Below are 12155 nucleotides of genomic sequence, written 5' to 3' on the forward strand. Positions count from 1 at the left end.
TAACAGCTCTCTGGCCTCCCCTACACTTGCACTGATAGAGACATACAAGTGTCAGCTCTGACATGAAGGGCCATCATCACTGCATGCCAGGCAATCTGTTGTTGAGGTGAAAAGGCTGATAACAGTGGTTGGTCCCTGTCTGTCGTCCACCAACCAACCTCTTTCCCAACCCTGTCTCACCCCCGAGGGAGAGTTATTGCTTTAATATGAACAACGAATGGTTGAATTTGTCCTCTGGGTGTCAAAGGACTGCTCGGCGTGATTACTTTCTTGGCACGGCGGTGACATTCATTGGCTTGGACTCAGGACGTATTGGAGAAAGGCCTCTGTTAGGCTGGATTGGGTGAGTGACAGATAGAGATGGACAAGAGACAGAAAGAGAGAGACAGAGAAAAAGAGAGAAATATAGAGAAAGGGAGCAGTGAAAAGGCCGGCTTTGCACACCTCAATGAACAGCAGCACTTCAATCCTCGATAGAATGAGAAATACAGTATCCTGACCTTGACTGATCAAGCTTGGAAAAAAGCAGCGCTGCTACAATCCAGCCAAGCACAGTCACAAAAAAGTCACAAAAACACATAAAATACTGAAGGGGTGACAGGAGGACTTTAGTTTTTTGACATTTGGCTTTGTCACATTTTTAAACCTGATTATCAAGAAAACAAAACATTTAGCCCACAGACTCGTAGTCCACAAAACTCGGAAGGTGGGTACCCATATTTCCTACAAGGACAAATTACACTACTCTGAATAGGTGAAACAATGGCTTCAAGGGAGTAGTTAGACATTTTGGGAAATACACTTATTTGCTTTCTTGTCAAGAGTTAGATAACAACATTCACGTTTGTATGGTAAATATTAATCTGGAGCCAGCAGCCAGTTAGCTTAGCTTAGCATACCAGCAACTCTAAAGCTCATTAATTAACACGTTGTTTGTCACATCATGATGTATAATCTGTACCAAAACTTTAGAGTCAAAACGACAATTCACTTTTTCTTTTAAAGGGAGTTATGTACTGGTATACTACTGATATTGGCTAGGGCGCAGTGACTTCCTAGAAGTTATTGGTCCCGACCAAGAAATAGTCTGGCACATCCTGTAAAACGGTGATTTGTCATTTTTAGACATTGTTTTTTGTGCAGATTAAACAAATGGCATATGTGTTAATTAGTGTGCTTCAGAGGTACCGGTAGGAGGATTTTGTTAACTTCAGGCTAGCTGTTTCTCTGCTGTTTCCAGTCTTTGTGCTAAGTTAACCAGCTGTTGGCTGTAGCTTCATATTGAATGGACATATATGAGAGAGGTATCCATCTTCCCATCTAACTCTTGGCAAGGAAGTGAATAAATATATTTACCAAAATGTTGAACTATTCCTTTAAGATAAGTTAAAGATATTAAAATGCATTGTTGACTAAAATTTCCTACAAACCTGGCTTGCAGAGACATGTGCGTAACTATGGGTTACACACAAAACATTAGCATTAGCTCAGTTACATTTGTACTGTAGTTCTTGAAAATCTCAAGTGCATCATGCGTATTCCCTGTTTTGTTTTTTTTAAGCATGAGAACACACTGAGGTCAGAAGGTCAAAAAAATTCAAGTGGAAACATCTGACGTCCACCTTTGAATTGGAACATACAATGACTCACTCAGAAGCACATCTCAGAACATCTCTCCTCGTCTCCCATCAGCCATCAACCTTACCTGAATAGTGGGTGGTGAGCGCTGTTTGCGGGTGGTCGTGGTGGAGAGTGTGGTAGTGGTCTCGATAAAGGTGGTGGACATCTCCGGTGGCACCGAGGTGGTGGTGCGTGCCGCTCCCCTGCTGGCCGGCACGTCGCCCACTAGCCGCACACTGCCGTTCACCTTGATGTTGGCATGGCCCTCGGCGGCCATGTTGAGGACTTTGAGGCCGTTGTAATAGAGGCCGGAGAGCTGGCCCTGGTAGGGGCGCTTCCGGTCGTTTCCCCCGATGGAGATAGTGGCCTGGGTGTTGAAGATTGTGAGCTGTCGGCCTAGCGCAAGAGGGAGGGAAGAGAGAGTTAATATGTTTATGACAGAAAAATCTGAGCTAACAAACACGCAATTTTGACATGCATAAGAGGAACTACACTTTCACTGCAATGCATTAATGGAAAACTTCAACAAAGACTACATATGTCTGTTAACACTATTGATTTACTGCTTGATTAAATGAGTGTGGATGGAGTTAAAATGGTTAAAAGTATAATGGTGATGCAACATGCTTTTACACTGAAAAACGTAACTACAGTATCTCAACAACCCCACCTTTCTGTTCATTTTAAAAGACTGCAGCAATATGCACTGTTATCTTTCCCTTTGATAAACAAGAAAAAGAGACTAATTCAGCTAATACTGAAAACAACAGACACTATGCAGCTATAGCAGAATTATCGTAAGGGGGCAAACACATGCAGGTATGAAAAAAATATTTGAAAAATGAACTGGCACTCTTAATATTCTCTGGACGAAACAGTGGACTCATGCGGTAAAATGATTAATAAAAATATACACAGGCTTTGGCATATTATGATAAAGTGTGAGCAATACACACTCACGACATGTGATGGTGAATTTCATTAGGAGAAGCCTAAATATCAGTGTCAAAACACACTGCTCATGCATTAATTATGAAATTAAAATACAACAAACTTTCACAATACAGGAATCATAATTAAAAATCAAATTTGTATAATTTACAGACACATAGCACTGCAAGCTTGTTATATTTGCGGCATTTGCACAATTATAATACATAATACATTGGGCATGGAATGACAGGGACAGAACGTTCATATCACAGAAGCGAAAATGAAATAGCATGTGTGGAGTCATGCATGCAGAAGTAATGGGATTTTTCAGATCTGTCTGTGTTTTAGCGATTGTTAAAGGGACTTTATAATCAGGTTAAGATGTTCATGTGCAATGAACTTTAAATGCAGTTTATAATGATATTATGTTGAGTAAGAAAATTTAATGCGCACCAAAAAAAATAAAAAATAAATGAAGGGGAGCAGACTTTTTAATCCCCGCAAATGTTTTAAACATAAACGAGGTGCTGACTTGATCATCTCAGTGATTTAAAAGCACAACTCTATCAGGGCGCAGTGCACCTTGGCAGGCTCACTGGGACGCTTAGCCGTCAAAAAGGCTCCAATTAGCTCTCCATCATCAAACAAGTGAGGATTTTATTGTGTGTGATGTGTATAACTACAATCAGATAAATTACAGCAGGGAAAAGCACCTGCTGTTTGGAAAGTTTTCAGGGGGATATGCCCACTGATTAGTTTGTTCTCAAACATTGCAGAGAATTTGAACCAAGGGAGCTAATTCTCCTCTCAAAACAATCGGCCTACTGTTGCAGAATAATGCCTTCTACTAGTCAATTTTGCAAAAAAGATTAAGAGTACTTGATACTTAAAATCGTATTGTTGCACTGTTTATAAAATCTCTTCCCAGTCCCTTTAACTGGACACCATGATTCAACAAAATCTAAAAAGATGACAATGACAAAAAGGGGAAAGAAAAGAAAAATAAAACAAAGGAAAGAATAAAAAGTGACAAAAACGCTTTGTTTTACTTCTTTTTAAAGGGTTTAAGGGATGGTTATTCATTCTCAGAGGTTGAAAGGGAACAAGCCGATGAAATGACAGAAAATAAAAATAAAAACATTCTATAAGTTCGATAAAGATTTACCTTTCTCCTGAAGCCAATCTTCTACTGGCCGGGTATATTTGAACGGGATTTTCTTATTTGCCATTTGATAGCGCTCAATGTCGCTGTTGCCTTTAAAGTTTGAAAGTTTAACAAACAGCTTGAAACAGTTGGCAACAGCAACAGACATCACACATTTATACAGTGGTTTATAATGAGTTTTATCTTTGTTTAGAAATATTTATAAAAGCTTTATGATGATTTTTTTTTCAAGTAGCTTTAGTCTAAATGTTTAAAATTAATATTTATATAGCACACTCCACACCTATATTTAACAAAATATCCATGGATTAAAAGCACAACACATATCCATAGCAGTCATGGAAAGGACAACCGACATAAATAACCTGCAAGAATAGGTAAAAAACACAGAAAATACATCACAGTTTACATAACAAGTCCTATAATACATTCAGCATATTACATAATAAAGACAAAAGAAGAGATATCAAGTGGTTAAAAAGGTAGACATGCCTTTCTCTGAAGCAAATTGAGGGTAATTAATGTGACCTAATTCTCCCACTGGACACCACCTGCTTTTACATTTCAAGGGCCAAGGAATGATTGGCTTTAGTAGCTTGTTTGGAAGACAGGAGCTGTGTAGCGGGTTTGCAGGGGGACGGGGACAACAATGGAAGAGGAAGTGGTAAGAAGTGGTAGGAAGTACTGCAGACCTACTGGGAGGGAAGTCTCACAGTGACACAGATTTGAGGAGGACAATGCATACAAATGAGATCATTACTGACAAGGTGGGAGGCCTTTTGGGTAAAAAAGCATTACACCCCAGCTGCCAGATTCCCCTCTACTGAGGCCGTGGATAACGTGTTCCAGGTATATGGGAATTAAAGATGATAGGCCGCCTTCTACAGGGATTGTTGTGTGTGTACTTGGTATTATTTTTGGCATGATACGATTTGTCGTTTTGTATGCGCCAGGATGCAATATTTTGTCTGACAGTCACAGCGGCATTCCCTCTGAAAGGCGCCACGAGTCGACACTGAGAATTGAGACATTCAGTTCTGTCTTCAAACACTTTGACGTATGACAAAAGACAGTGAGGCCTGTATAGAATGATGAATGACACCATGATGTCACTCAGTACTGGGTACTGAGTGACATCATGGTGTCATACGTGGGAAGGTATTTGAAGAAAAAAAGGCACCAGTACGGCATCGTTTATACCACAAGTGAAAGGGCAAGGCTTCATAATTGTGAGAAAAGGCCTTCTGGAAATGTGTCTAGTTTGGCTGCTAGAATTCTGTCAGGTATCTATTGACAACATCATGCACACACACACACACTCATGGGGACCCACCTGACTAGGAACGTGGAGTTCTTGGCTATGATATCATGCTCGTCCTTGTACCCATAAATCTTTTAGAGCATCTTATTTGGTTCAGTTATTTGCTGCTGCTGTTCTCACCTGGTGATTACAGTTGTACATAAGGAGTGAACACACCACAATTACATTAAACCATTCATTAAGCCACTTACGCTCCAAAGTGGTTAGGTAAACCATAAGCTTGTCTCGGTTTCCTCTCCTCCTCTCAATTTTTTCCTCGCTATCGTTCCTTTCTACCTTTCGTATTCAGAGAAAAACCAGCCAAGTGCTCAGTTTACAGCCAGCTGGGAAGGAGTGTGGATATGGCTGCAAGGGAGCTCAAGGAGCTAAAGGACTGTGTCTGCAGCGTGCCAGCAGGTTAATCAGCTACAAGCAGGACTCCCCCTCCACCCCCCATTCCTTTGATCTCAAGCAGGTTTCAGGTGGCAGCCAAATACACTCTCCTCTGGACAAGGGCCACAGAGGGAGGCATGATGGTTGTATGTGAAACCAGGGGACAGACGGAGAGGTCAGGAGCTTGGGGAGTAGGATGAGGATTGGGGTGGGAATAACAAGGCAGGGAGGGCATGAAGCTTCTACAAACTGTCACTTAGCTGGAGTGAAATCACGTCTGAAACTGGGAGAAAGGGGTATAAGCTCGCCGTGCATTGCTAATAGCACGGTCTCAGGTATAGCTCTTACATTGTTCTAGGTGATTAATGAGGTGACAGTCCCGTTGTAATGAATACACCACAAGCTAATTGTCCAACTAATGAGAAAAATCTCTCTAGTTTGTCAATTTGATGTTCAATTTCTAAAGGTGACTTCAGAATGGATGACCTTGCCAATAAAAGCACTATTGTTTATTATAAAATCACGCTGCCTTCAAAGTTTTTGTTTTTTTCCCAAAGCAGAGTGAACAGATATTTTCTCAAGGATTTTTCATCAACCTTTCAGTACTGCAAAGAAGAAAGTGCAATTTAGCACCATTACTGTTTGATGTTTTGTCACTGCCAGAGAGCCCATTTTGATGTAATATAAAATCTATATTACGGTTTTTGGGTCACACATGCCGTTCAACTTAGATCCCTATGCAATGATAAGAATTATAATAGTAATTTAAGTGTTTAATATGTACATGTTTTCTCTAATGGTTTTGTTATGAATCTCATTATTCCTACAGTGCACTGTTGACAACATATGCATGAATATCCAAAATGTTTGCTCACTCAAAGTATATTTTCTAATAAACATCTCCATGTGCAAAACATTACCGGACAACCTCTTATGTATTCTGTAACAATGTACTTCAGAATATGTCGTACATATTATACATTTTGCTGCATGCACAGCTGAGTGGCTGAATGCAGACCTGTTTAATCCTGTAAAATACCTATGTTTTCAGAATTTGCTGCTGTTTTTGTGTTTATACACAGTTTGTGTGTGTGTGTGTGTGTGTGTCTCTTTTAGCCCTAATGCAGTCCTGTCCCATTTTTTTCTCCCCGCCAATACAATATCTAAATGTTTCCCCTTTGGTGGCAGCTATTCAGTCAACACAAACACTGGCACGGCGACGGTCATCTGCTGGTTGGTCGCTTCGTTCTATTCAGTTTGCTTGCCAGACTAATCGCAGTGGGGTTCCATCACAGGGCCAGTACTGAGAGCGCATCAAAACTGTGAAAATGGCTACTGTGACAGGCTCCTGGCTTTCTCTCCATTTGGGGATGATGAGTACATTTGATATACTGTGGCCCTGTCCAAAAATCATCATTCCACAGCTCAACTCCGTAGCTAGCTGTTGCAGCCCCTGGTTATGAATATCTTGCACCATCCACCTCCTTTCCAATCTACACCTGACTTTCATCTTTGTCTCTCCCTCTCTCTCTCTCTGGCTATTCATTCATCTACCCAAGTTTCTTTCTATTCTCTCTTTCTCCTCAGCCCGCCATCCATCCAGCTATCCTCTGCTCTTTCATCTGCCCCCTGCTATTCTCTTTCTCTCTGTCTCTCTCCAATGCAATCAGCCCTCCTTGCTCTTCTTGGCTGAATCAGGCCTCTTCAACGACAGCCACAATTCTGGTATCATTTATCTACTTTTCACTCACTCTTTATTCCCTTTCTCTTCTTCTCTACCTATCTCTCTGTCTATATGTCAGCTCTTTCTCCTTTTTGTCAACTTATTCTTGTCATCTACTCCATTAAATGCTTCTGTATTCCCTCAGTGGCTGCATTTATTTTCTATTCACTGTTTCTCCTGCTTGCTTTCCCTCTATCCTCCTTACCATTCTCTATCACACGGCAGACAAAGCAAAGGAGTAAATTCATCATTTATCAGGTCGCTCTGAAATTTATGGTGCTCAAAGGATGAATTAGACTGGCGGCTTCTACACTCAGCTTAGTCTGAGTTCTGAGAGCGACAGAGATTGTGTCTCAGATAGGGCTAATCATGTTTGGCCCCGGGGACGCGTGGGGGATTTATCTCGCTCCCGAGGAATTGTTTTGTCTGTATTTCAAGACAAAGATTGGCAGATATTTTGAAACGGTGCTACTCATTGTGTCTGTTTCAGGAGTCGTAACATTGTGTGCATCAGTGCATGGATAAAGGTCTTTGTGTGTTTGAGTGCATGTGTGTCTGAAAATGAACACAAGGCCATTCTCGTTAAGACCAACCTCTCTTGTACCCACCACAAATGATGGAACACACACACAGACGCACTTTCCCTGAGGCCTAAGCAGAGTAGTTAGGCCAATGGTCATTCATCTGAGACAACGCCTGAACCTCAGCCAGCTCCGGCAAAGTGTGATGCACAATTTCCGCCTGGCTCGGTCTAGTAATTCTTTGATTCAAAGATTCAAACTCACGCAAAAAGATCATGTAATCCAAAATCAAAGAGTACAGGGATTCGGAGTGTTATATAAGGAAATTGGAACCCTCTCACTAAACAAAGACAAGCCCCTGCAGAAATGAGGGTTGTCACAAAAGTACACACGATTGCAGGAGAGATGCACAGCCCTGATGAACACCGAGTGGAAAAGGATGAGAAACGCGGATAAAAAAGAATTTGAGGACAAAAAAAAAGAATGGAGATCTGAGAGGGCACTGTTTGGGGGGGGGGATAATTAGATAAAGGGAGAGACAAAGCAGTCAGCACACACATACACTCAACTCCCACACACAAACACACACACAGAACACGTGTAAGCTGCAGAAGCCTGACGGAAATGCTTCTCTATGGGATCAGTGTGGTTATACTGTTGTACTGAAAAACGGGACTGTGAAGCGCAGAAGCCCTTATCTGTCTTAATTCTCAATAGTTCCTGCATTAAAATGCACGATTTTTACCTTGTAAACCTGTTTGTGATAATCACTCTTGGTAAATTGTGTGTAGATTAAATATCAGTTTACAAAAAAGACATTTAAGCAGATGTCTTGGGGGCTTAGTGTGCATGACTTCCTTGGCCCAGGATCTTAATCACATGTCATCCTTTCCCTCTTTCCTTTTTCTGCCTTCTGTACTACTGTCAATAAAGGCAAAACAGAAAAAAAAGTTAAAGGATAATTCTGGTTTATTACAACTTGGGTCGCCATTCCTAAAATTGCTGCTATTAAACATGACCTAGTTTGTGTCAGTTGCCCCTTGCTCCTGAGATGTAAGCATTGTGATAACATCTTAAGTGACGACTTAGTTATGTTATCTTTTCAATTGTCTGACTTGTTCTTGTCTAGTTTGAATTTCCTCGTATTGTTTTGTACATCTTATTTTGAAAGTGTTGCATTGGAAACTAATACAATAAAATATGAAACAAACAAACACAGGGTTTAGCTTGATTATCTAAACCACATCATTTGAAGGTAAGACTAAAAGTGAGCACACCTGAAATGTTGGTAATGATCTCTTATTGCACAAGGAAACGGTGTGCACACGATTACGCCAAGTACAGTAGGTTAAAGTTAAACCAGACAGTTTTAACTGTGATGGATGTTTAAATGGCCAGTTTGGGTGATTATTTTACTGTTTACCTTTTTTTTTCTTTTCCAAATGATTTGAGCTAACCTGGAGTTTTACTTTAAGTTTACTTTATGGCCGTCTGACTGCAGCCGCTTCTTGTCCTATCCGCCCCTTTTTTTAGTGATGTCGCCACATTCCCAGATGTCAGTAATAAACGTAGTGAGTATAATTTTAGTATAACTGTTGGGAATGATTGACAAAGCTAATTATCTATTAAGAAGTCATCCCTAAGACAAAGCAAATGTGTGTAAATCTGATCTAACATTGCTCTACTGATAATTAAAAGCAGGTCATGGTGTAAAATCATCCTGCTGCTATTTAAAACAGATCCTTACTCCTCTATGCTTTGGTGGGCCGACTTTTCAAACACTGCTGTTGAGATGTCCAATTTACACGTCCCAGGCTTTTTTGCAAGCAGCTCTGAATGACAAGCAGTCCACCAACACCTTTGTCTTCACCTACTCCCTGTCAGGGAGAAAGGGCATGCCCGGATCCGGTAACTGTTTATTGAACAACCTGAGAGCCTTGTGGCGGCTGCTGCCTTCAAGTTAAACATTAGGGGTGTGAGAAAGCAGTCGATGAGTCTGCACCCTAACATGTAATTACTCATGAGATGACAACGCCTTTACAAGGGAGGGAGGCTGGAAAAAAAAAAAAAAAAATCAATCATCGTTGAATTACTATCACTGAGTGTCCTGCAAATTACCTGTGCAGAAGAGAAAAAAGAAATTACCACGCATTCGATCCCCTGACCTCAACTCCATTCCAAGACAATGGCAGGCGGACAGAAAGGGAACAAACCTCAATGGGATCACTTGGAAGGAATCCAAAGCTAAAAAGCCAGAGTTTCTGTTGTACATTGCTTAAACTGAGACGCAAACCCAATGGCCATTTAGCTGTGATTTCTGAATGGACGCTGGCTTTGGATCATGGATATTGACAGACGTATTGACAGAAGCTTGAGAAAACAACCACTGAACGCTGATGCAGAAGGCACTTTGAGATAATTATTAAGGTGCTAAGGGCTCAACTGTTATCTAAAATTACTGGCCGTTAAAGACGGAGAAGTTGAATTCTTGTGTAATACAGGCCCAAAAGGAACATGACAAAAACTACCTCTGTGCAATAATGCAGTCATATTTGTCTGATTAATTCAGTTCCTTCGATGAGTGTTTGCACACGCAAGTGTGAATGTGTATGTGACGGAGACGTATCTTGGGTGCATGCTCTTTGCCACATGTTATGGAGTTTCTCAGTATTTTCCAGTATTAGTGTGGCTGAAACACAGTTATGAAATCCGTCTAACTTTATCTGTTCAAAGAAAAGCGAAAGACGGCCGACGGCAAAAGAAAGCCAGAGACAGAAGAGATTAACATCACCTGCGCTGGCATTGAACCAAACCAAAACAGCGTGCCAGGTCACGCCAGGAGAGGATGCTGCCCTGTCCTCTGTGAAGGCATGCAACTAGGAGCATGCTGTAGGGCTGCTGAGACATAGGGCTGAGAACTGAAAGGGATCAACTCCTATTTGTTTGCTCCTTACCATTGGGTAGCATCAGCATTTTACACAGTTTTTTTTCTTCCAGTGTTTGGGGAAAAAAAACAGCTCCACATCTGGTAATGGAACACTATTTAATCTTCAACATTGTCTATTTATTCTACATCTGTTTCTGTCCAATTATGTCTTGCTGCTATGGCACAATTTTACCTCAGAGATCATTGAAGTTTCATATTATCTTTTGTCATCCCAACTTCTCCTTGCCTCAACTGCCACTTTGTGCCCATGTTGCTTCCCTGTGCGTCTGCTCTGTTTTACTAAGTGAAATTGAAGAGTGGGTAATAGGAAAGAAGGAAACAAAGGTGGCCTCTCCTAAGATGGCTGGCATGGAGACACAGATATCAAAGACCAGGAGAGCCAACTTAATTTAATGGACTGTTAAGTAGAAGCGCAAGAGGATTTTTTCCTTCCTCCCTTCTCTCTCTCACCCTTTCTCTCACTCTCTCACCTAGCTAGCTGAGCGGCACATCGCTGTGCCAAATGAAGGGAGTGCCTGAGCCTCCAAATGGAGCGGGCTCTGTTTGATGACCCTATTTGTATTCTGCTGCTGTGCTGCTTCTGCTGACCTGGGAATGAGAGATACAGGCAGGCAGCAGCTTTATCTGGCCAACAGGCCACCCTTGGTTTCTGCCTCTATCCTCTCCTTGCTTGCCCAACGACCAAATGCCTCTTGGTGCCTTTCAATCCATTTCCTGAAATGAACTGGCCAGATGTTGCACAGTTAATGCCTCTTGCAAGACAAAAGATTCTAGCCTGGTGTTCTCCTCTCCTGTGGAGTCAGGTGTGAGGGCATGAAAGTAGAGTTTTTTGAGGCATGGTTTGCCACAGGAGCATATAGTGTGCCAGCTAATGCGACTGCATGTCTCTTAGTCTTCTGAGACGTTTTACTCAGAAGAACAGGAGATAGTGAATCTATTTATATGAGCTGTTTTGAATTCTTGGTGGTGCCCTTTGCTTAAACAAATAGGTGGTGTCCAGTGGTTTTAAAACTATAATTTTACTTTTAACTCTTGCAGAAATGTATCTGACAAAGGAATAAGAGGGGCAGTACCTGTGGGGAAGTGTTCATTGACTGGCCAGTTGTCCACCTGTAAGGTGGCGTTGCCCCCGTTCCTGGTGAATCGAACCAAATGGTATTTGCCATCGTTTATCGCTGTGGTTGTCTCCTTGACACTGATGTCCACTGTCCCAATGTTGAATGTCACACCTACTTTGCCTTGTTCCTGGAAAAGACACAAAGAGAAGAAAAGCAGACAGAGTAAGTGGCCTGATTGCAGCACTGAAAGAATCCAAATCTTTAAATACAATACTTTACCAAACTGGCAATTGCCATCAAATGCAGGGAGCTCTACTTCTCAATTAGAGCAAGTCACATCAAATCCGTCACGACTGTCAAAGCTGCTACTGTGCCAAGATTCAACCTATTGTTGTGCAACAATTAATTCATTATACAATAAACTAACTGTAAAAAGTTCAATAAAGCTACTTGGATGAATGCCCTCGGCTGGTGCTAATGGTGAACTACTCAAAG

General features: G+C 41.4%; 1 protein-coding gene across 13 annotated transcripts in view; it reads right to left on the minus strand.

Annotated features, from left to right (window-relative positions):
• Nucleotides 1-12155, minus strand: part of nrxn3b (neurexin 3b) — a 280052-nt gene that overhangs the window by 31548 nt on the left and 236349 nt on the right. For 11 of the 13 annotated variants that reach the window (XM_044168845.1, XM_044168835.1, XM_044168836.1 and 8 more), the window contains 3 exons: nucleotides 11676-11847; nucleotides 3719-3808; nucleotides 1706-2016 (listed from right to left, as the gene is read on the minus strand). In XM_044168845.1, coding sequence (XP_044024780.1) covers nucleotides 1706-2016; nucleotides 3719-3808; nucleotides 11676-11847 — 573 coding nt within the window. The remainder of the gene's footprint in view (nucleotides 1-1705; nucleotides 2017-3718; nucleotides 3809-11675; nucleotides 11848-12155) is intronic. The other 2 variants (XM_044168844.1, XM_044168842.1) reach the window with 1 other exon arrangement.

This window comes from Siniperca chuatsi, linkage group LG16 (assembly GCF_020085105.1).
Source record: "Siniperca chuatsi isolate FFG_IHB_CAS linkage group LG16, ASM2008510v1, whole genome shotgun sequence".
In the NCBI taxonomy this organism is placed as follows: Eukaryota; Metazoa; Chordata; class Actinopteri; order Centrarchiformes; family Sinipercidae; genus Siniperca; species Siniperca chuatsi.